The sequence below is a fragment of the Lipophrys pholis genome (genome assembly GCF_963383615.2).
Source record: "Lipophrys pholis genome assembly, chromosome: 11".
NCBI lineage: Eukaryota > Metazoa > Chordata > Actinopteri > Blenniiformes > Blenniidae > Lipophrys > Lipophrys pholis.
Window position 1 is genome coordinate 12,805,324 of NC_137631.1, and position 25,873 is coordinate 12,831,196.

The 25,873-nt window shown below is 40.8% G+C and overlaps 1 protein-coding gene across 1 annotated transcript in view; it reads right to left on the reverse strand.

Annotated features, from left to right (window-relative positions):
• Window positions 1–25,873, reverse strand: part of reln (reelin) — a gene marked incomplete at its 5' end in the record, with an annotated part of 104,464 nt that overhangs the window by 37,743 nt on the left and 40,848 nt on the right. Inside the window, 7 exons of the mRNA XM_080474564.1 lie at window positions 436–544; window positions 1,914–1,965; window positions 3,040–3,136; window positions 3,383–3,461; window positions 3,674–3,706; window positions 11,794–11,864; window positions 24,031–24,169. Of these exons, the coding sequence (XP_080330690.1) occupies window positions 436–544; window positions 1,914–1,965; window positions 3,040–3,136; window positions 3,383–3,461; window positions 3,674–3,706; window positions 11,794–11,864; window positions 24,031–24,169 (580 nt within the window). The remainder of the gene's footprint in view (window positions 1–435; window positions 545–1,913; window positions 1,966–3,039; window positions 3,137–3,382; window positions 3,462–3,673; window positions 3,707–11,793; window positions 11,865–24,030; window positions 24,170–25,873) is intronic.

Genomic DNA, 25,873 nt, shown 5'->3' on the forward strand with positions numbered 1-25,873 from the left:
TTATGTAATCTACTGTCAGATGTTTATGCATTAAATACTCATCCATAATCATTACAATATGGCTGAAATAGCCAAACTTAAAGAGATAATGGATAGCAAGGCCTAACTATATCTAAAAAGACAACCAGGATTCCCTATGAGCAGGTGTGTTTACGGAGAAGTATAACATCCACTTACTGCAGCAAAATATTGTAGTTATAAAACAGTGACAGTGCATCAAATCTACATTGAAAGCTGACAACACAGAGAGAGTCATGGAGTGAGGGATTAAAAAAACAGGTGGATGATCGAGACCAACGGGAGGAATGAGAAATTAAGAGGGGGAGGTGTGAATAAGGGAGAAGAGAGGGCGGGTGTTCATAACAGATGGAAGGACTGTGGGATGGATGAGAGAGAGAGAGAGAGAGAGAGAGAGAGAGAGAGAGAGAGAGAGACCTGATCTTCTCCAGTGTGATCCAGTCATCTGAGGTGTTGGCGTTGCCACTCAGACTGTACGACACAGTGATGCTCGGGTCCGAGTAACTGTACCGGCAGGAGCCTGAGCCTGGAAAATAACACACACAGAAATCAGATATTTATTATAACTTAGACTGCTCTGGTTGTGAGAACAAAATAATGATGGGTAACTTCATCCTCGTTCTCGTAAAAGGATATTAGCACCATAACCCATAAATAACAAAATATTCCAATATCTTGTTTTGTTTAAAAAAATAAGAAACAAAAAAGACGTAATAACCTGGGTTAATTCAAAATACTGAATTCTGTTTGAAACTTTTACGTTAGAATGGCTTATTTTTGAAACAGAAACAGGAAATCCTGAATTCTGCACCTTCAGTATTGGTAATTACAAATACTACTGCTATTATCAGCTGCTGTGACTTAACTCTGCATCTGAAAAGATTTAAAGACATAACACACATTATTAGGAATTGAAGGAGTAGAATAAATAAGAAGTAGAATAAAGAGATTTTTGTGTTCGAAAGAAGTCAGAAATATGTGTTCTCAAAGTACAGATATCTGAAAAATATAACCAAGTAGACACAAACTACATTTCCTTCATTATTTTCGACCTTTGTGTTATCGATGTCAGCAGCTAGTCTTTCAGGAACCAGTGGATCTGGATGGGTGGATGTTTTTCTAAATTATAACTGTCTGAATAATGCAGCTTTCCATGCTTTTGGCCATTTTCAATTCATAATAAGATAATAACTAAAGGAATCAGGCTGTTTGAAATGTGATGCTGTGTGGTGACTTGGATGTTGATGGTGTAAAAAGCCTGCAAATGTATGAAACGAGTAGAAATCCCCAACATCTCCACCTTCCATCCTCACACCCATCTGCTCAACGTCCTCCCACATCGTTGTGTGTTGTCCACTTTGCTCCATCCACACTGGATGCAGCAGTGCAATGACCACTTCACTGAACACTTTACTGAACTGTTTCATACATAACAACACTGTGACGTGACGGAAGCTCAATTTAATGACGAGAAAACAGACAGAGAGTGAGAGAATAGAAGAGGCGAAATAGGGGAGAAAGATTGAGGGGGGCTGCTCTACATTATGTACTCTGATTTTAACCCTGCTGTGCTCACATGGGACCAGTGAATGCATGTAATGGACATGAAAAATACAACACCTCTAAAATCTCTGCCATGGATTTAGGGTGTCTTTCCAGAATACTGTAAATCATTCATTATTGTGACAGGGGGAGAGGGAGAAAGCAGACAAACTGAAACATAGTGTGCACCAGCTGTCTTACTGACATGACAGAGGACAGGAAACACATCTTTCCTGAGGATGACAAGAGGACCGGCTGTCCTGGGATGTATAAAACGTCTCACATATAAACTTCTTTGACAAAAAACTGTCTTTTTGTACTCACTGACATGTCTGTGGAGTTGTATTACTCACCCAGAGCAAACTGGAGGACTGAGGCTGTGCTGGTGTTGAGAGGTACAGTGGTCTGGGGAGGATACACAAGGCGGCTTAGAAAATCACCCATAAATCTTAATACAGTAGGGGGCAAGTGTGTGAGATGTTTCTTTAAGGCAGCAGTTTAAACAGTGATGTCAGATGTTTTCAGGATGTTTAAAGGAGTTCCTGGAAAGTCCATCCACTGGAAGTGTGTAAAACAACATTTGGATTTGGTAATAAAATGCAGATCATAGCAACGTTATTTCATGTATGCATCCACAAACAAAGCAAACAGACTGATGGCTTTTCTGTGCATGAATGCATGTTTTCAGTGCTGATGTTGATGCATTTGTTAGTATTTGTGTCAGTGTTTCCCTGTTTTGCTTGTTGCACATGACAGAAGAGCCGCCAGCGGCATCAAACATTTGGAACAGTGACAGGCGAAGCGAACGCTTATCAGGGAAGTAAATAGAATCATGAGGCTTTAAACACTTCTGCGCTTTTATCTCATAGTTAGATAAACAGTTTAAAATCAACTTTTAAAAAGATATGAAGAGACATGAAGGGGTCTGATATGTATTTTAGAGTGTGTGAGCTTGTGTCACACTTGAGGCGTTCACCGTGAAATAATATACTATAATCTGTATCCCAGGTTTGTTGATCTGGTTTTATGTTTACAGTGACAGTAAACAGAACAGGATGCATGCTGGTCTTTAACATTTGTGACATAAGGAGTTTACTCCACCAGATTGAAACACCGTAACAACATTCAGGTTGAGAAATTGGCTTTTTTTTTTTTTTTTTATGATCTTACTTCAGGCAGAAGAACTTTACAAAAACATGCTGAAACATGCAACAGGTAAAAAGCCTAATCTGAGCTTGTAATGAACTGATGACAATATTCCCAAAACAGTAACTGAAATATCTCCTGTCGAAGGTCAAAAAGTGACTTTTAGTGTCGTGGCACAGACGTGTTCAATCCTGACACTCATTTGTGGTTACGAACCAGTCTGTAGAGATTTAGAGTCAGTGTGTTTGTGGCCACAGAGTGCTTGTTTCTGACGGAGGGTCAATGGACTGAAAAATGTACAGTGGTTGCGGTGTGGTCAGACATGGTGGTTACCAGCTCTCTCTCTCCTAAGGGCTCGCAGAACGTGACTGCTCTGCCATGCATCAGTACGCCACACTGCTCTCCCACCTCACAGTTACTGCACTCAGACCTGTGGACAGAGAAGAGAAGAGAAGAGAAGAGAAGAGAAGAGAAGAGAAGAGAAGAGAAGAGAAGAGAAGAGAAGAGAAGAGAAGAGAAGAGAAGAGAAGAGAAGAGAAGAGAAGAGAAGAGAAGAGAAGAGAAGAGAAGAGAACTCAGTCACGATATATAATGCATATAACGGGGATCTGCTACAGATGTAATGACTGTGACAGAACCTTGAGATTACAAGTTGAGTCACAACCTTTTCACCTACCAGATGCTGGGGTCCAGCTCTCCTTGGAGGTTGGAGTCGAAGTCATCACGCAGTACAGCATGCTTCCCATGGAGCTCCACTACACACACACACACACACACACACACACACACACACACACACACACACACACACACACACACACACACACACACACACACACACACACACACACACACACACACACACACACGTACTCTGAATGATACCTGGTCTATTCATGGGGTAATTGCCAAAGTGATTACAGCATTATAGGGGAAAAAAAGAGGAAGAAATGAAAGGCTGACTCACTCAGACTTGGTCTCAGTGGGGACTCAGTTGGAGCTGAAACAGACAGAGAAGTTTGTGAGGCAAGTAGGGCAACATCCTGCATTTCAGAAGTAGTTTGATGTCATTACTGGGCCGAACAAGCAGATGGTTTCACTTTTTAACAGACGGACAACTGAAAAAGTGAGTATACACACCTTCACAGAGAACATCTGAATCAAAAGTAAATATACAGACTCCACAGTCGGAAGTTTTGAAATATGAATAACAGGGCTGAAGTGTGTAATTTTGTTGGCATGAGTGAAGAAATAGGACCAATCTTACATCATCTCTGAGTGAAACAAAGTTTCTCTATGTCCTGGCCGGCGATGGCCGCAGTCTCCTGGCTCCTGATGGTAATTCTTTTCAGTAATGAAAGGCCGAGCTGCTATGATTAATGGTTCAATGGCAATTAACTGCCATTTTCCCCAGAGGGGCCTGTGTGCTGTAATCTGCGGGCACTGCCTAGCGAACGCTCTCTGCCATCAATCTCTCCCGGGAAACATGGCTTTGAGAAGAGGCAGGAGGTGAATAGAAGGTGGCTGTGACTGTTAGGCCTTAATTATTCAACAAGGGCTTTAAAACAGAAAAAACATGCCACAACTCAAATAACACGAATACTTAAGATACAATCTACATTAAGATTTAGGCAAAATATCAGAAAGTTGAAAGCTGGGGGCGTGACCTGTGTGTGCAGAGTAAAGGGAGATTGAAAACTCAATCAAGTTGAGGATTATTTGACATATTACATTGGTGGAAACAATTTTTCTTGATGTACACACACACAAAAAAGAGCAAACAACACTTTCTGAAGGATGTTGTTTCCTAAATTCACACGCATTTAAAAAAAAAAAAAAGTAATAATGACGAACTTTAAAGACTATTTAGTTTAGTTTTTATGTGAAGGAATTTTCCAGAATTTATGTGAGACATCTTAGGAAATTCAACTTTTATTTAATATTAGTAGATTTTAACCAGATCATATTTGTTTTGGGGGTTTTTTAGCATGAGAAGTGAAGGCGTACGGCAGTGTTTCCAAACCTGTTTCTTGAGGGATCCAACTATTTACCATTGTAAACCTTGGTCACCCACAAATATTTATGAAATGCAGACTCATCTATTTTCAAGACATAAAATGTTTTTATACCCATCAGGGGTGTCAAACCCACTTTAGTTCAACGTATAGAGTGGACATATAGAGTGAACCAGATTGGTAAAACAGTAGCATTAGGTAATAAATTTAATTTAAATGTAAACTTCTATTTAGTTTGTTGCTGTGGCGCAAATATATTTAACAATAAATGCGTACACTTTCTCAAAACCAAACATTACTATGGAAAATTACTATGACCCCAACATGAAGCAACTTTTAAATGATACCCTCTGGTTCAAAATACAGGGGGATGTTCCAAAACACAGGACAATGAACTGAAAGTGGCAGAGCTGAGGAAAACAGAATTGAGAGATTTAAGAGGAATTACATTGGAGGGGCACACATGTAGCAGAATGATAGCTATGTAGGGTCCAGGGTGGTGAGGATAGAGCTGGCAGGCAGGAGGACAAGAGGAAGGCCAGTGAATAGGTCCATGAATACAGTGATGGTGCATTGGTGTGAGGAAGGAGAATACAGGTTAGGGAAGAAGAAGATCTCCTGTGGCAAGCCCTGACAATAACGTTCAGAAAAGAGAAGATTAATAACTCTTGACCTCTCTGATCATTACCTTCGTAACTGGGTTAAGACATCCTTACTCCAAACTGAAGAACTAATCTAGGACAGTATTCTCCATCCAGGATAAGCCTGCCCACCTGATAAGATGCACTGAGATAAAAACGCAAGAACTTGTTCAAAAGTTAAACTCTCAGGTACTTGAGAATCCCATTAAAAAAATGAGGACTCCAACCTAAAGCCCTTTATAAACAACTTGAAGCTGAAACTTATTAAGGATTATTCAGGAGGTTTCATGCTATCTTAATGGCTCCGGTCTTAACTTTAAGCTCAGGCTTTGCTTTCATTAGTTGCCCTCATTTCTTGCGACTGATTCCAATTGCTGGGCTTTCAAAAATGGATTTACAGTTCACACAGTGGTGGAAAAGTTTCATGCTGACTATAGAAGTTGGAGTTATAGTGGCCTGACAGACAGAGCTGGCTGGTTCTGCTGCTGCTCTCGTGGCCACTGATGCTCAGCTATGAGTCTGGCACTCAAGCTCGGCGACGGAGTCCATTGCAAGCAGATCAAAGGGCCTGGTACAGACATTTCTGTCTCACTTCCTCTAATTCTCAAATCCTCCAATTTCTGCTGATTCAGAATATGTTTGGATGAGCCAATAGTCCCAGCTGTGTTTTGTTGTGTCCAATAAACATAATTGGGAAGCGGTGATAAAAAATGAGGCACATACTTGCCTCTTCTATAAGCACATGCTCATTTAAATATTTAGCCCGGGGAGACCATGTTCTCAAACTCAATGCCTGGAAATCCACCCAGTCAAAATGGCATACCATCATAAATACTTGGTTGGGTGATAATTCTGCTCTCTATAGTCTTTTCCAGTCTCTCCCACACTTTTAAACAAACCCATCTAAATCGCTTTCAGTCTTTCTCGTGGGGCCATTTGGCTGAAGAAAGGCCCAGAAGATTTTCTTGGGTGGATAATCCCCCCAAGCTTCCAAAAAGGCCTCATTTAGGGTTTTCTTTCTCCATGCTTCATCACACTCTCCTACTCTCTCCCTTTCCTTCTATCAAAATCTCTCAGTCTTCCGCTCAGTCCTCCATCCGCTCCTCTGCCTCACCCTCTGTGCATCGAGAGCAGACATTGGTACTCATTTCACTTGGATTAATCCCCTCTCACTTTCTTAAAGACTTCAATTACTGCCTCCTCTATTAGGAGCTCATCTCTGCTAATGCCTGTATCTTCCTGGCCAGGGCTTAAACACAGAAGGATGCAGAGGGAGACACACACACACACACACATACACATGCACACACACAAACAACTTTGGATTCTATGTTTGACCCAACCAGCGACAGATTTTTTTTTGCACATGCACACATGTGCACACCAATAAAGAGGTAGGACTTTTGAGTAAACTACTCCAGGGTTGGGGAGCTGCGAGGGGAGACTCTGCAAGCATAAGCTTTGGCAGACTCAGACATCTCGGCACAAAGAGTGCAGGGCACAAGTCATTTTAAATCTTCTCCCCCTCTCTTTCTCGTCTTCCAGCTCTAATCTCCTCTCGCTCGTCTTTTCTCCCCGCCCTGTAAACTGTACCCAGTTTTCTAACATCCCTTGTTCTCTTCGCGTTTGCTTGTTTTCCCTCCGTCTGACTCATATCCTTGAAGACGTGAACCGTATTTGAAGTTCGGTTGGTCGTGTCTCGCTGGTGGTTGCAATTACTGACTCACCAGGATGCAGGATGCTGTTGTTATTTCTTCTACAATGACTGAAAAAAAGATAGTTCCTCAAAGTTCTTGAGCTCACACTTACTTCACTCTACTCAGCAGAAGGCGCTTCGTGTGAGCTTTAATTGGCACGATTATAACAATCACAAGTGAATGGAAGACAACAAAGAAGTAAGATTCACCACTATTATGTAATTTACATATGAGCATTTTCTGCAATGTCTTCAAACAAAGATGGAATCCAAAGTTGAGCCACATTTTTCACTTCACAATAGGTAGTCTCATCTCAGGCTTACTTAGCGCATAATCTTTGGCTGTTTGTGGTAATCTCTTCGGAAAAAATGGAAAGAACTACAATATGTATTCTTCCACATAATGTTGCTCCTTGCTTGCCGATGTTGGGTTATCAAAAAAAGTACATGAACAAAATGGTGTATGAGTGCAGAAGAACAGGCAAGGAGCGTGGAGAAGAATGGTGGGAAAGTACAGAAAATGGGCGGATGATACCCAGGAGGGAAAGACAAACAAGCAAATGAGGTCTCAAGGTTTCCTGCTAGTGAGCAACAAGGGATGGCAGGAGAGCTGGCATGCAGCCAGGCAAGCAGGCTGGCTGGCAGACTGGGTGGGTGGTGCGAAGGTGGGAGAGGGTAGGCCACCCGTCCCTCCTCTGTTGCGCTGTGATCAGGCATCCCTCAGGGAGCAGTGGCCTCTCTGAGTTATATGTCCCTTTAATAATCCATCTGGGCTGCAGTGCACTTGGCCAGGCCCATAAAGATCTGATTTATTCTCTTGCTGGAAATGAGAGGACCCGGGACGCTGGGCAGAAAGCAGGCACTGCTGTCCCTGCTGTCAGGAGATAGAACTGATGGACGGCCTACAGCGCCATTCAACACCCTCAATGACTCCACCCTTTAGCAGAAAGCACCCTTCCCCAGCTCACCCCTACCTTTTCTCATCTCCCACCTTGGCACTTCTCATCTTAGATTAATAAGACTTTTTATGGTTACTCAGTTGAAGCAGAAACTTGCCACTTTTTCACCTCTGCTTGTTAGTATACACATTTCCACTTAGTTTAAACATTTTGTCATGTCATGTTTAAAGCATCTCTGAATATCTGTGCTGATTTGTGTCACAAAGTTATGCTGTGTGTTTCATTTAGTTACAACACTATTTGTCAGATTCCTGGTACAGGGGCCTCTGGATGCACACATAAAAAAAAAATCCAAGCAGGTTGTTGGGTAAAGTAATGGGGTGTAGATCAAAGCAAACTGGGGGGGGCGGGGGTTTGGGGGGTTTGGGGGGTTTGGGGGAATGAATTGGAGGCAGATTGAAGGGTCGGGGTGCAGAAGTGTGCTGGCACAGCAGAAAGAGCTGTGAGCACAGGGGGGTGCAGTGTGTCTAGACCCCCATCACCACCACCACCACACACACACCCCACCCCACCCCAACACCGAGGCAGATTATTTTACACACGCACGCACACGCACACGCACACACACACACACACACACACACACACACACACACACACACACACACACACACACACACACACACACACACACACACACACACCACACACACACACACACACACACACACACACACACACAAATCGAGCCCCTGCTTATGTCTTAGCAGGCTTTCATGGGCTTGAGGAGCAAAGTGTTGCATGTCAGACGTTTGACTGCGAGTTAAAGGCTTATCTCTCCCTCCTTCCTTCGATTATACTTAAATAGGGTATTTACATTAGAATTTATTTGAATGATCTATGTTGCTTGTCATCTCGGTATCACTATAAAATCAAATTCACACTTCAACCCTCTTTTTCCAGCCCCTCGGCTAATCGCTCCATGTGTTCTGAAAGCCTTAACCCAGGCTGATCGGCCTTGATTGTCTGCCCTTCGCTTCTCTCCTCCAATCCTTCCTTTTCTCATCACCTTCCCTCTCCCTCTCCCTCTTCACGGATTGTAACCCTGCTTTAGATAGCTTTCATTCTCCATCTCTTCAAAGCCCCCGTCCTAAGTATATGAACTTCTGAAGTGGCTTGAGCTGGCCTGATATCTTTTATTTCACTTTGAATGTTAATACCTAAATGTGAGGTAACTTTGCTCAGAGCAGCATGCACTCTCTCTGCCACACTGGGGCCGACTTTGTGAAGGTAGCCTATTTGATCCCACCGGAAAAGAGGAATGCACAGGCCCAACTCTCACTTGCAGCTACGTTTGACTTTGTGGATGGAATTGAGACACAAAATATGACTTTTGAATGAGCTTGTTCTGCATTATCACATTTCGGCACACGGCTTTGGTTGCACTGCTGCACAGTTTGAGTTGTGTCGAAGTCGATCTCCAGTTTCGTTTTTATGTCAGGAGCACATTCGGTTTCATGTTTTTTTAATCTGAACAGCTCTTTTGAAGTTTGAGGTTTTGGTTTGCATAGGGTGACGGAGCTGACTATCACCAGCTCAGGGGAGTAGAAAAAAATAATGACGCTTGTGTCTAATAAGATATTCCCAAAGAAAACCAAAGAAGAGCCATTTTCATATCTCTTTATCTTCTTTATCTCTAAAAAACCCCCCAAAAAACCTCACTGATCTCTTTCTGCATTTAGCTGCTCATCGCAAGTGCCTTTCACATTTGTAATATGCCTAGAGTATACAGCACTGATTATACTCACCACCATCCACTCTTTCCCATTTTTGTTGAACAACATATTTCAACTTCCTTACACGTCACATTTAATTTATGACCTTCAAGCTTTCTCATCAACACTATCTCTTCATCGAGCCATCCTTGTCCTTCTTTTCTCCTTCACCAAACAATACAGTGAAACTGTCATTAATGGCACCTGTAATTTATAGCTCTGACTTCATCAATATCTTCCCCATGTATTCCTTATCACTGTCACCACTCTCCATCCCATCTCCCCACCTCTCCACCCATCATACCTGCACATTTCCTCTGCAGATTGTATTTCCTGCATTACTGGACTGCTGGTTTTCCTGTCGCTTCCCATTTATAACTCCTCTCCTCCAAGGCCTTGTAAGGTCGAAATCTCTGCTTTTCAGCTTGTCTGCTGCGAGCAGCTATGTGTTAGTGAGGTACTGCGGGGGCCCTGGCACAAAATAACTAAGTGACTAATGTTGGCTGCTGATATTTCATGTATGGAGGGAAAAGACTGGGGCAGTGTGTCAGTGGTGGTGAGAGGATGAGCTCTCGGGCAAGGAGACAAAAGGAGAGAAGCCTGGTCACTCTCTGTCATTCTTCCAGGCCTGACTGGGCCGACTGGGCTCTGTGCCCCATCGCTTCCAAGTGGCGTAAAGGCATGAATCTGAGCGCTCTCTGTTTGACATGTGTTATGCTCATTGGTAGTGTCTCCAATGACCTCCTTGGGGATGCACTTATAATAAAAGCCCCTTGAGACAGACATGTATTTTCTTTCCTCATTCCTCACACTGCTCGACAAAGAATTTGTATTTAAAGCTCCATTTGCATCATTTCCTCCCAAAAGAACTCACAAACATCATTGCTGCACTCAGAGTTCAAAAGTAATGAAATTAAGAATATCCATACTTCAACTTTTGCCTTTTTTATTTTTGACTAAAAAAATTCCCATGTTGCCTTTTCATGATGCAGATCCTATAAACATTTGTTTCAAAATGCTGTAAGCTATTGACATTGGGATTAATTGTGGCTCATTGTTTGAAAAATATTTGGATTGAAATCTCATGCACATGTGGTCCACTAAATTAAAGTGGACTTAAATAAAAATAATCTGGTTTGTTGCGTGTTTTGATTTGATAATAATAATAATGATTTTATTTAATGTTGCTTGGATGGGATGTTTTTGCAGAAAGGGATTTGCTTTATGTGCTGTCCAATAAATGTAAAGTAAAAGGAAAAAAGAGAACACATGAAAGGAAAAAAGATCATGTCATGGTCATTGGTTCAGATCTTATTTTATTTTATTGTGTTTTTGCTCAGATTCAAGAGTAAAATTGATGAAATATCATATAATATGAAAGTTAATTATCATAACTTTTGTTTGAACATTTGAACATCAAATACTCTAATATTGCGCTTATTTTTAGTTTTTGCAGTGTACTTCAGTTAGTGTAACATCTCTGCTTTCAGCATTAAACTCAAAGTTTGATGTACAAGGAGGCGGTCATGGGTGAGGAGGAGGGAGTCTTCTTTCTTGTAAACAAGCAATTATACACACTCAGTGTGCCGAGTGGGGGCTGCACTGTCTGTCAATAGCTACTTAAAGCTGTCACAGAAAGTGGATGTAAGAAGTGTTGCCCATAATGTGTAAATCTCTGGCAGAGAGATGGGGGTAAAAAAAAAAAAAAAAAAGCTGAGTTTAGCATAAGCTGAAATTAAGCTGGCAATATAGGACATTCAAATATCTCTGGCTCCGGCTGCATCATTAGGCAGAGAGAAGTCAGGAAGCTCTGCACAAGCACACAGTCATGAGGAAGTGGTGTATCAATTGCTTTGAGAAATCCATACTCTCAAAATGTATGCATTCAGTACGACTGTAAGATCAGGTGAAAGGGGAGTGCTGCTGTGCATGTGCACGTCAACATATGTGCATCTGTGCATGTACGAACATATCTACATGTGAGAGCATGATATGCGTTCGTTATGTGTCATTTCGTGGGGCGGAGTAACAGTGTACGTGTGAGCCGTGTCGGTTTCTTACCTCCTTGCTCACAGAGCTGGTGGGCCAGCGCATCCTTGAAAATGATCTGTCCTCGATGTGTTGCTGTGGCTCTGAGAAAGACAAAAACAGAAAAGTCAAGAGAGGAAGAGAAGGAGAGAAACATCATTAAAAACCAACAACACCCAGGAGAAAGTTAACTTGTTGTCCTTAATATATGAAGACCAATGTTGCACAGATGGTATCATTTCTCACTCAACCAAAATGTGTTCAAATACGCCACATAACAGAGACGTTTGCTGTTGTTCATTAAGATGTGACTTTGAAGTAAATGCAAGGAACCTAACAAGCCTCTCTATGACTAAATTTACATAAATGCAATATGCAATGTAATATTTAAATGTGGTGGCTGACATTAATTAGATTTTGAATGATAAACGTTTGGCATTGCTCACTGTCTTGTATTCCTGACATAAACCTTTATTTTTTCCTCAAAGTATAAAACAGAGCAAGGGATATCGCATATCCTCAGTCTCATCATTCCCCGCACGGCCACACAGTGCTCCTCCATGCCAGTGTAAATCTAACTGTATGTTGCGTGCTAAATGTACAGAATATAATATGAATTTCCTTCCGGTGGACATGAAATGCATTATTCATCTGAAAATGGAAAGATCTTTAAAAATCTAAGAGCCTGAAATGGTTCCAAGTGCAGTGGGATCTTTTACACAGATACTGAGACATGCTCTGCTCTACAGTAGAGATCCGCTATCGTCCACAACAACAGAGTGACGTCCATCCCAGTGATAAACCAGCCAACATACTACTGCTGTCACTGCATTTCTTAACATTTAAGTTGTTCTTGTTGCATTTACTATCGTCTTTTTACATTAAAACATCATAAACTGCACTTAACTTTACCATCGCTCTCTAGAAAATGACTCCTTCAATAACCTCTTCCTCGTGCAACTCACATACACCTTAATTCTATATTTCCTCTTTGAACACTGTCTGCTCACACACGTTCTTGAAAATGTCAGTCTTTTATAATGACTGACTGATCAAACAGAACAAAATGAAGTGAATGAGTGAATACCTTAACTTAATGTGTCATACTAATAGTACATCCTAAATAAGAAACATTAGTTACTTTTCCAATTATATCGTAGAATTATTCCACTACTTTTTTAAATGTAGTCAAGTATTAATACTACTAACTTTCCAAAACCTGAGGTACACATTAATAAGATGTTGTCTCTCAAAAACGGAGAGAATATTGCCAATATAATACAGAGAGAACAATATTAGCCCATAAACCAGTCACAGAGGGGATCAGACCACTGGGATTGAAAGAAGTTGCATTTTTCAGCAAGACCTTGAAGTGAATTATTGGAAAAAAAACATAAATTTGATAGTCCTTTGCAGCTCATTCCAGTTAGCTGTATAGTGATACACAGAAAAGAACTGCAGTGGGACTAAGGTCAAAATCATAAAACAGGGAAATATTACAGCCGTGAAGTCATTTTTACTGATTGCTCTGTGCTTGTTCATTAAGGAGAGCAGAGCTGTTGATTCATCTGGCAAACACATAAAGATTATGAAATGTTGTAATTAGATTTTGCTATTGATTATTTTAAAAATCAGAATCCGTGTTCTGAAAATTTGAACAAACTCCTCCTGAAATAAAACATGTGCCAGCATATACAGTGAGAACGTGTCTTTAGGAGACCCATGTAAGGTCTTTTGTGTTCCCCACACTGTTGTCTTTGTGCTCAGGGTATTCCCAGGATCTGCAGACATTACGTAACATTTTAATTATTTAGGTGACATCAGCAAAGTAAAACTGTGAGTAACCTCAGTAAGATTTCAAATTCACTGTGAGTTGAGCCACACCCAGTCGTAATGGAAGAAAAGACTGGAGGAAAGGAGTGGGGCTCTCTCTCTCTCTCTCTCTCTCTCTCTCATCCTCTCTCTCTCTCTCTCTCTCTCTCTCTCTCTCTCTCTCTCTCTACTCTCTCTCTCTCTCTCTCTCTCTCTCTCTCTCTCTCTCTCTCTCTCTCTCTCTCTCTCTCTCTCTCTCTCTCCTCTCTCTCTCTCCTCTCTCTCTCTCCCTCCTCTCTCTCTCTCTCTCTCTCTCTCTCTCTCTCCCAAACTTCGCCCACCCCTGCATATTCAGGCTTTTTACGGGTGCCAAGGCATTTTACACGTTCATCTGGGCACCTGAATAATGAAAGGGCTCCCTCTATAATTAATAAAGACCTCTTGTGCTTAAGCAGAGTTGGGAGAAAACATACTTAATTACAGTCATATTTCAGAATCGGGTAAAAACTCATTTGAGTTTGGTATTTATGAATAAAAGATGATGCGTAACGAACAGCGGGTGGGGTTGTCGGAACAAGGCCCTTAAATATTTACTAAACAGTCTCAGCTCAAGTTTACCAGAGAGATTCTGTTAGGTGCCAGAGGAGACCGGGAGAGGGCTTCTGTCATGGAAAAAAACATCTTGTATACAAACTGAAGGCATATGCATCGACTGCATAACGGGAACCTTTTAGAAGCAGGATGACAATCAAATCTGTCAGCAGTGAAAAAAGAACAAGTCCCGCTGCCATGGAAAAATAGAATTAAAATATATATTAGACATTGCATCTGCAACTGGATACATTTTCCTTTTCAGATAGAAAATTAGTCCAAAGAAGTTGCAATGAGAAAGTGTTTATTGCACTACTGCTCGTCAGACAATCCCTTTTACTGTCCACTTTTAAAACCAATCTCAAGACTCACTTTTATTCTTTGGCTTTTAACCATGTTTGAGACTCTACACCTGTTTCTATTGTTCCCATTTGTATTGCTTTAATTGTATTTTACTGTTTTATGGTATACTCGTTACGTTTTCAGATTATATGTGAGTGTGTGCATATATATATATATATATATATATATATATATATATATATATATATATATATATATATATATATATATAAAACCATGAAAGTCTGCTAAGACATAAGCAGGGGCTCGATTTGTGTGCGTGTGTGTGTGTGTGTGTGTGTGTGTGTGTGTGTGTGTGTGTGTGTGTGTATAGAAGTCTTTTATATTAGATAACATTCTTACTGTTATCTTTGAATATATAATACTAACTATTCTTAATACAGAAAGATCATTATAAAATATAACTATTAAATTATGGAGAAGGGGTAGGACTAGATAAGTTTACTTCTTCCTTCCTCTTTTCAGGCATGTTAATCAGATATATGAGGTGTGTGTGTGTGCATATGTATGTTGATAAGTATGTGTGGGTATTCTTAAAAAGATAATATATTTTCTATGAATATATTTTCATAAGCTATAATTTAATTATTTATTATCATCAAATGGTGTATATATGTTTGGATATGTATGTGTGTATATAAGGATATTGTTTATGTATGTAATTGCACAAAATGTTTGAAATGTGACATGCCTGAAATAAAAAAAAAGATTCTTCTTTATCTATGTAAAGCACTTTGGCTTTGCTGCAGTTATTTTAGAGTGCTCTAGATTTGTGCTCTTATTTTAAGGTGACAACTTTTTTTAAAATATAGATTTATCATTTCAGATCAGGGAGTTATTCATTAATACTGAGTGTTTTGGAGCCTGGTTTATAAGGGTAACTTTTAATATATGTGTGGAAAGCTCTGTTTCCTGCATTCTGATTGGTGCTGTTGTTGTTGACTTCATTATTGCTGTCAATCGAAAAACAATTAAGTGCTGTATTAATGAGTTTATTAAGGTCTCTTATTAAAATTGCTTGCATTGGACAAAGTCATCATTTTTGAGGAAACGCTACAATGCAACCAGCCAACAAAATACAACTATCATATATGTTTAAAAAATCCTAATGAATTTATGAAGAAATGTTAGCTTAGAACTTCATTTTGCTTTAAATTTAAAGTAGCAATAAAACAAGTCTTTTTTAAATGCAACTGTGCAGGTAGGTTTTAACAAAAGCTGCACTAAAGTAAATAGAAGAAAACAAAGGTCAGAGGAGATATTTTATGCCAAAAGACTCTTCCCAACGAAGAGGCCCGAGTGCCTTAATAACAAGTATATCATTAAAACAGTAGCCAGAAGAGGGCATTTGGTCTGAGCTTAAGAGTGTGTGATCAGCACAGCGCGACGCCGGCGTCTGTCCTGCCGTCACAATCCAGTGGTTCCTCAGCGCGTCGCTCATTACTGCCCAACACACCCACACACGCACACGCACACACACGGGAATGCAAAGTTACAGGCAGCACACTTAGTGAAAATCTAAATGTAAATTTGGGGTCCTGTGCGTGGGGCAATTAAAGGACCTAATATGTTTCTGTTTTTTTTTCCCCTGCTCTCTCCATCCTTGGATTCAAAGTCAGGATCATTCATCTTCTGAAAATAAGTGTCATCCTTGCCTCTCTCATTAGTCTGAAGGAAAAAAATCTGAGATGGGAAAAAGAGAGGGATTGAGGAAGATATACAGAAAAAAAAATGAGGATGAGAGAAAGATGGATAAATGTGAGAGTAAGAGGGGGAGGGTGGAGGGATTTTGGTCATAGGAGATAGAGATGGGGGTTAGATGGCCTTGTCTTTCAAAGTCCATGATCTACTGTCAAATAGCGAGGAGAACACACACACACACACACACACACACACACACACACACACACACACACACACACACACACACACACACACACACACACACACACACACACACACACACACACACACACACACACACACACACACACACACACACACACACACACACACTCTCTCTCTCTCGCTCTCTCTCTCTCTCTCTCTCTCTCTCTCTCTCTGAGCCAAATATGAACTTTAACATGAATGCAGATGGACAGCCTGTCACTCACGGAGCTCCCAAAAGGGCCCGGAGTGGGTAATTACCAAGCATGTCTTCCATGTTAGATTACATGTTGCTGTCGGCCATAAGCATCCCCGAGGAGCCAGCTTGACAGCTCCCTGCTAACCGCACACATACACACCCACATGCATACATATATATTTATATACACATAAAGTGGGGAGCATGGCTGACTTGTGCTGCATCTACATACGTACATATCAAATGCAGCTCCTACCCTCTTAAAAACGATAAAATCCACCAGATTTTCACCACTGAGCCAAACTTCTGTTACACAGGGATTTTGAAATAAAGATCTTCTGTCTTCACACAAACAAAAACATCAGAAGGCAGAAAACACACACGTCGCCTTGCTGTTCTTTCCTCGTTAGACAATACTCTCGCCTCAGCTCCCAATTAAAAGCTCATTTTCTCTCCCAGCTCACTAGGCCTGTTTGGTAATCATGATTAATACGAGGTTTTTCAGTGGGGTGCAGTTCCAGTCGCGAGCACTGATTTGGTGAGTTTGGATCTAGCTCTTAAAATAATACACCATAATTGGTTGATTTATCTTCTGTGTTGAGGACCAGCTGTGGTTATGGCACTACAATCACAGACAATGGAAAGGCACAGAGATGGAGCAGTAAGCAGGGTAATGAAAGAGTAAATCGGCATTCTGCTGCCTCTGGCGAATCAGGAGCTCTGACAAAATGTAAAGCAACTTTTTTTTCTCTCTCTCTCATTCTCAACTGTGACAGTGTCAGTGGCTTTGTAAAATCACATTACTAAGTGCCCCTCCTTTTGCTACCAAATTAATTAATGGAAAAAGGCTCTTGGAGAACATGCAAATTTAATGAAGCCCCACTGAGGAGGGATTTGGGAGTTGTTTGGCAAATTACCTGCTTGTTAGCACAGGGTCATTGAGAGTTATGGCTCCGAACACAGCCAGAAGAAGCACAGCTATTGCACAGTCTACAGCTTTTAGAGAAGAGCAATTGACCTTGACTACCGTTAGTGAGTAATAATTAGGGAGATTAGGAAAACAACAGTACTTAGGAGTAAATATGTGAGGAGCATTAAAAACGACACTGCGTCTAAACCTTTTGATTTGCAGTCAGATTGTGGAGGTGATTTCTACTAAAGTTTAAAAGAACAGCCGCATTATTGCTTGGTGTCCTCTGTTCACTTTCTCGCTGAGGGTCAGACTAGGACAAGAGCAGTAGAGAGAGGTAAGAATCGGCTGTATTTACTCCGAGAGATGGATCTCTGCTTCCCGTCATGTTGGCTATTTATCTTGTCAGTCAAAATGCAGCATGTGAACGAATAATTTGACACAAAATACGTCTGGGGCAAACTCGGCTGTCCCTGAGCGATGGTTCATCATGCAGCATCTAAAATCAAGTGTTCTTCATTTTTCATTCTTCATGCTCTATTTCATCTAGAACTGCTAATGTCCCAGCAGGTGGGACGGTGTAACCTCCTGATAATGAAATTGTGATGTAGCAGATGTGATATGGACAATATGTGGCTGTATTGATCACAGCATTCATGTGCACCATGCTTATATATGTGTGTGTGTGTGTGTGTGTCTTGTGTGCACAGGAGTGTGTACATAATTACAAGGGTCATGAACCATCTCTGGGGAAATAAGACAATATCAATAAGAGACACATTAACGGCGACAGGAATCTGCACTGTATGATTTGGAGAAGCACAGGGAGGAGTTTGCTGCTAATAATCAATGATTTGCTGTTGAATTTAAAAAAAGACACATTTAAACAGTTCGTCTAAGGCGAAGAACATAAATATGTGAGATATAGTGGATCCTCTCTTTTATCTAAATGTCTGAAGGATAAAAATTTGGCAACGTATGGACGGACTGTGTCAGATTTGCAACACAAGGTGATGGGCAGAGACACAGAAATGCAATGGGATTTATGTGCTCTGTCATCTTAACATTTCCAGACCATATTTTACATCTACGGTGTCAAAGTGTGATCACCTTGTAGCAATTACTCATGCTCTCTGGACCGGTGTTTATTCTGATTCACACAGCCACAGGCCACAGCTTAATGTGGTGCTTAAATAATGAGAAAGCTCATTAACCAACTGTTTAAAGTTGAAAGAGACTCAAAAATTGACTTGGATAATCCCAAATCAATAGAGAAGACTAATATCAGGAAAGATTAAAAGCTGGGGGGGATAAGGCATCTGTCAGCTTGAGGTCTGAACTGTGACCTTTGACCCCAAAAGCAAGAAGCTGCCGATCATTTTGTGATGAGCTCCATGCATTGACACATTATTGTTTAAACGCAACATTTTTAATTACCCTATTGGGGCGATTATAAGATGGGCTGCTTTCCTGTAAATATGTCTGAAACAGTCGTATCGTCTTATGTTTGGGGTCTAATGTTCAGCTCCTTGTGTCAGGCTGAACGATTCATGACAGCAACATGAGAGCTCCTGAACTAGAAAGAAGATGCTGGTCATTGAGGTGTGTGAACACTGATTTGACAAAGTGACTGAGTGTTTGTCTGTGTGAGGTTATCTGCATTCAAAAAAGGTTGCCAGCATGGTCATATCTTTGAAAATAAAATGAATGTCTTTATGAACCCAATATTTGGTCTGCAAAACCTTTTCCATAAAATGAGTGGTTGTCATCTTATGATCAGCGAGGTTTCATATTACGATCAAATGGGGAGTTTCCAAAAAGCACAAACGTACAAGACGCTTTTCTGAGAAGAGCTTGCATGTCTTACCGTCTTACCGTCAGGCCTAAAAGTGGTTGTACGTCTGCAGCTCACTTTCAAATGCCTGCCACAGCTTTTATTATAAAGGTGCTCTCTGCAATGAAATTTGCAGAGAGTGATGTTTTACTTAGGAAAGTAAGCAAAGCATGCTGTCTTCACATGTAGTAAGCCGTATCAACCATGTGCTTTATGCAGTGCAGTCGCGTACGCTCCACAAAGTTTATATTCACACAGACCTGCTTTCTCTGAACAGATGGCAGTATCAACAACACAGGCAACACCCGGCATAATTACAGCACAGAAATCGTTCTTTTACAATTACACAAAACAAGACCAGAGTGCAAACCCACGCTTTTTTATCTTCCCTCCTTTCATTTCTCTACCTAATTGCTCCTAAAAGTGATTATCGTTTGTCTATAACTCCACAAAGGATCAACAGGTAGAAGAAGGGTACAAAACGCAGACATAAATGTTTGCAAATAGACACACATGCGTATAAACCAGAACAGCATGCCATGACAGAGAGAAACAGTGCGCCATTAGATCTGTAGACGTCCGTCTCCTCGGGGGAACACTTTGGAAATGGGGCTCACATGCAGTAATTAAAACAATCTCCAACACAGCAGCTGTCTGGGTCCCACAGGGAGACAGTACAAAACACTGCAGCTCAAAAACACTGTACACAGACACACGTTCACGTAGGACTGCATGTGAACATGCATACATAAAATATCTACACTAATACAAATCATCAAACCAAGGGCCGCATACATTGCTCAGGTTGTTGGTAAATGAAAACCATTTGAAACTAGATGACATTTCACATTTATTAATACACATGTAGATGCATACAACAGACTGCATGCATGCACGCACAGGCACACATTGCACAGACCAGCTTGAGGCAGTTTGTGAAGCAGAATAAAGGGAAAGAAAAGGAGCGACACACAAGAGCATCTTTGCTTTTACCAGAGGAAGCTATTAACCATTCTCACCTCTGCTAAGTGCAGCAAAGCATTCAGTACATTATGTAGTGGTGTGGACTGTTATGTCTGTGCAGGAACAATAAAAAGTGGGGCACAACTCTGTTTTATGCTATGGAGTCATTAGAGTGTGACTTAGCTGGCATTTTGTGTGTATGTAAAGGTCTGCTCGTGGTTTACACTATAGCTGCACCATCATAGTTGCAAGCTGATATCTGATCTTCTCTCTGTTAGTATGTTTTGCTCTGATTTAATTGAAAACACCATTTATCACAAGCACAAAACGAGAACTAAAAACCTCTTCAATTTTTTTTGTCAATGGGGTATCTTTTACTTTAAAAGCCACAGAGGCTGGTTTTAGTCTAATTGGGCTACCATGTATATTGGGTTCACCTGGTGCCAATGATGTAATGCTTGGGCAATACAGTTTCCCATTGAGGACATATGAAAATATCAGACTACTATGGAAGGTCATGTCTTAAGTTCTCCAGCTCTTTTGCTTATTCTGAATATGTCTCTATGAAAAGAGTATTCTGTTAAATGCTGTTAAAAGCTATGCTCTACATACTTTATGTATTTGACCTCATAATGATGATTCAAATCAAAAAGGTTCCATAATTTATCAGCATTCCAAAACAACATTTTTTGTATAAAATATGTCTAAATTATCAACTTTTTTTAATGTAATTTAGTGGCAAACCATAAATCTCAACACTCCGTGGGAGAAACAAAGCAAGTCTATGGAGTGTGAGGACACCAAAAATTCTGGTCACATATGTGTACAAATGTATTCTCCTTTCTTCTCTTCTACTCTTCTCCTCCAAGGCCTATCCTACTCTTTAGGTAGCAATTTACAGCCACCCAGAAAATGAATTCTCCAGGATGCCCACGTCACTGCACTCTATCACACTCCTGCTAGTGATCTGTTACCAGGAACACTCCCACAATATTGCCCATAAAACTGCTCGCAGGGCCCATATTAATGTAGCAGAGGAGCAGCTCCAGCCTGCTGAAGGACATTGGATGTCTGTGACTTTAATTTAAACACTCATGGACAACACTTGTGTGAAATAGTCCTTGTATCAATCAGGGCAGGCATGATATGAGCAAGGGCAAGAGTTTGACGTATTTACATTGTTTTCCATCAAGATGCATGTGGTTTATGCGATGCCCATTGTCTGTTATTAAAGTGAGTTTTCATATTAAGCAAGATGCATGAACACAATTGGACAGTGACAGGTACACTTTTTTGGCACAATCTAAAACAATGAAAACATTCGGTTCAGGACTATTTCATGTGGCACCCAAGGTGGCCACAGCGGAGTCCCTGCTTGTTGAATCCCAGACTAAAAGCAGGGCGATGAGGATCCTCTGATGAAGATGTGCGCTACGAACTGGAACAGGGTGCAGCCAGTGTTTGTGTGTGAGAAACAGTCTCCAGCCAGCTGGAGTGTGACTGCCTGACTTTGATAAGGTCAGCCGCAGGGGCCCCTATTGTCATACAGTCGTGGCCCCCTGCCAGAGCCACTGTCACGAGCACTGGCACACTGCTGCTCCATGCTTTAAGCAAACACACAGCACCCTCATGGGCATGCACACAAATACTGAAGAAAAACACAATCCTTGTAAGCTGACACACTCCACAGCAAATGTGTTTGCTGGCAGACAAAAAAGCCAGTAAATCTGTTTGGCTCAGTGGATATTGTCTAAATGGCTGCTCCACTTCAGCAAATTCCCAAGCTGAAGCTTTTTCTGTCAGCCTGTCCATAAAAGTCTCTGTCTGACAGGCTATCGGGTCCCTCCAGGAATTCATTGAGGCATTTTTGTGAGTTCTGCCAAAATTTTTTATTTAGTTGTGGTGTTAATGAAACACTGATGTGCAATTTGCAGAATCTTTCAAGCTCTGAAATAGGATGACTGGTAAAATTACAGAAGATTAGCGATTAGTTTGCAGTTTAGTAAGACTTTCAAGCCAATAAAATTATGATGGTAATTTTGCAGTTAAGATTGCGATCTAAAAAACACTGCTCTGCTTCGTGTAAAAGTGTGAACATTAGCGTACTCACAGTTATAAATACTAACGTATTTTAGAGGTAATGCCTCAAAGATTTTTAATGTGCTGCTCTGACTTTGCAGAGCTATTGAAATGCTCCCTGTTCCTCTAGGTTTCTGCAATAACAGCTGCTAATTGCATTTTGACTGACTATCAGCATGAAGCTGTAAATCACCAGCCGGGGGAACCAGAGGAAGACTATGTTAGAGGTTATTCTTTTACAGAGATTGAGAAACTTTTCAAAAGCAAGACAAAATGAGAGACTAATGCAGTCTCTAAATATATTAAGTGAGATTTGTTTTCCACTCATGCCAATCACACAGCACAGTAGTGTGCAGAACTTTTAGGCTGGTGTGTAGGAGGAAGCTGCAAGCTTGCTGTCAAACATTAGGTGTTAATAGTTTAATTTGGTATCATTTAGAGCAGGTATTTGGTGTGAACACTCTTCAATATCAATTCTTCTCAGCATGATTGCACAAAGCTTTTGAAGGAACTTGCACAGACAGACGTCATCTTAAAACATTTTTGTGAAACTCACCAGAGATCTTGGTGGAAGTGGGAGTAATCTGGTTCAGATCCTTCTGTCACTTCATGTAAACCCACACAGGCTTGATTATATTAAGCCGGAAAGTCTTGGAAGTGACGGTGTGGTCCCCACAGAGACCAAACCGTCACTTCCAGCACCCCTGGTTCTTCTTGAGTGGTAGTTATTAATGAACACAGGCTCTGTGTTTAGGTTTGCTTTCCTTTGCTGAATAAAATATTTGAATTCAATCAGATACCTTCCTGCTAGTATTACATGATGGATAAGTAGCATTATATTAGATCTTCCTAAAATCAGTGCTGCATTTAATGTGGAATAACGCTGTACATACATGCAGGAATACAAAGCAAAATGATCTGTCAAATGCTGTTCAGCTACTGAACACTGTTGATCAATGCTTTAAATTCCAGCACGACCCTAAAGTGTGATTTGTTCTTGTATAATCTCATACAGCAAAAGCATCATGTGATCAATTGGCAAAAAGGGTGAGATGGAATCTTTTTTCACATCCATGGAGGGAAAGGCAGATTTGATGAGCCACTCGCACATTTTTCAATAAAAGAAGGGAAGCTCTCAATGAGGTGATGGAGATATTATAGTTAATTCTCAGCAGAGTAAACACACACACACACACACACACACACACACACACACACACACACACACACACACACACACACACACACACACACACACACACACACACACACACACACACAGAAAAAGGCCACACCGGGCAAGGCAATTAGGACATAAACATGCACGCTGACTTCCCTGTCCCCTGTTTAACCTCTTTCCAGCTATTATGCATGATTTCTCTGACAGGATGGCCTTTTAACATCCTTTCTGTGGTGCAGACAGAGATATGTCATCCAATAAGCCTATCCGCAGCTTACTGGGTCGATGTAGGGCCATACAATGTGAGCACATATTATTGTTACAGTTTACGACTGCAGTGTCAGGGTTGGACGTGTGGCAGCTGTAAAGGTCCAAGTCGGGATCACAAGGCCATACATCTGCAAATTCTCCAGCCTATTCTCTCGCATGAGATGTCCACACAGACGACTTACAGGAAATTGACGCAGCCAGTCCCGGGTGGTGGTGCGATCCAGACAAAGCTGAAGCTGGAGGAGGGCTGGTGGCTGACGTGGGAAGCCACCACGCTGCAGACAAACTGGGTTCCACCAAACTGACGATCGGGCATCACGCCTGCAACAGAGAGAGCCGGACAGGCACATGGTCAAAAAAAGGAAAGGACAGCTGAGAAGGAAATGAAAGTTAAAATGAACTTTGCTTTTGTTTTGTTGGAAATACTGACTGACATGTCTTCACATATCTGAAAGTCTTCTTATTTCACAGACTAATTGTATTTCATATATTTCCACAATTTCACAAAATTATATCAGTTGGTTGATTTTCCTTTTTATGATCAGATTCCTTTGTGTTCCTCCTCAAGTAATCCAAACTACAATGAAGGCATTTGATTCATAAACATCTGCACTGAAAACATCTCTTTTGTAGTCAAATCAACGATTATATCTTCAACTTTTTAAACAAGAAATCAGGATGAGAAATTAACAAGTGGAGTTCAAAACATTTTTAGAAATGAATGTATTTCAAATGTAATGAAGCCAAATGAAAATGATCAAAAAGGTTGTATTGACACATATCAGGCGGTAGCAGGCACCCAAATAGGGTATATCTTTTTTTTTTTTTTTTTCTTCTTCTTTTTTCCCTTGTCCTGTTCGGCAGCTTGGGCCAACAATATGATGTGATTGAGAGCCTTCGGAGTCAGAACAGATTTTGGTCTTGCAACAGGGAGAGACCTGGAGTCTCCTCCTAGGGTATATCTTTTAAAGTAAAATTCCTTGGGACAACTAAAAATTGGTACTTAGTGTGAGATTATATGAGGCATGTGTGATCGTAAAGTTAATACCACTTTTACTCTTAACGCATGAGAGGTGACAGATGTGACTACTTATATTTTTAAATACATTAATTTGATTCATCTAACGTCATACATGTTTTTTGAGACCTCATTTCGTGGTGACAGAATCTTCATATATATTCGTGTATTTTATGTTGCAATAATGACTGCGAGGTCAGGAGAGCTTTTGTCCCTGATGTGAAATAATCTGAAGCAGGAGGGAATGGCCTCATCTCCCCAGGCAAATTGCACTCTGTTGGTAGCAAACACTTTCCCCTCCGAAAATGAATCCACACTGAGGTACCTCACAAAATTACTTTTACCAAAATGAAACATCTGAAAACAGTCAGACAAATCCTGAACAATTCTGCTGAGCAAAAAGAGAGTAAGCCAGTAGAAATATCATATCAAATATGGGGCCTGAGGCAGGCTGAGCTATACCACGGACAAACTAAACCACTTGTATGAAATTAAAATGCTGCAGTAAAGTTCAATGAGACAGAGCACATTAAAAGAACAACATGCAACATTGAAAGTGAATCGTCCTTCAGGGAAGGCAAAATATATCCGAAAATGTGTAAAATGACTAGTAAATTCATTTATAACGATAAACACTGTGGCAGTGCCAATAGGAATTGTGAAATATAAGGGGCTATTGATAGTGAAAACAAGGGAGCGGATTCACCAGTGTGTTACATTTGGCACATACACAGTCAACTTCCCCCATCCTCACTACTTCCATTTCTTTTCATCTCATTTGATCTTATGCCATCTTAGTATTTTTTTTCACCTCACAAGTATCGCTTCCCTTTTTCCTTCATTGTTTGACTCCTATCCTTTCTACTTTGGAGCATTTATTTCTCTTAAACCTCTCCTTCTGGATTCCCTCCCTGCGAGCTGACACTCCACAGCAGTGCTTTTATTAATGAGCGTTGGTGTCCGGCTATGATTGCATCGTTGGAATGACATCATGTCACACAATCTTT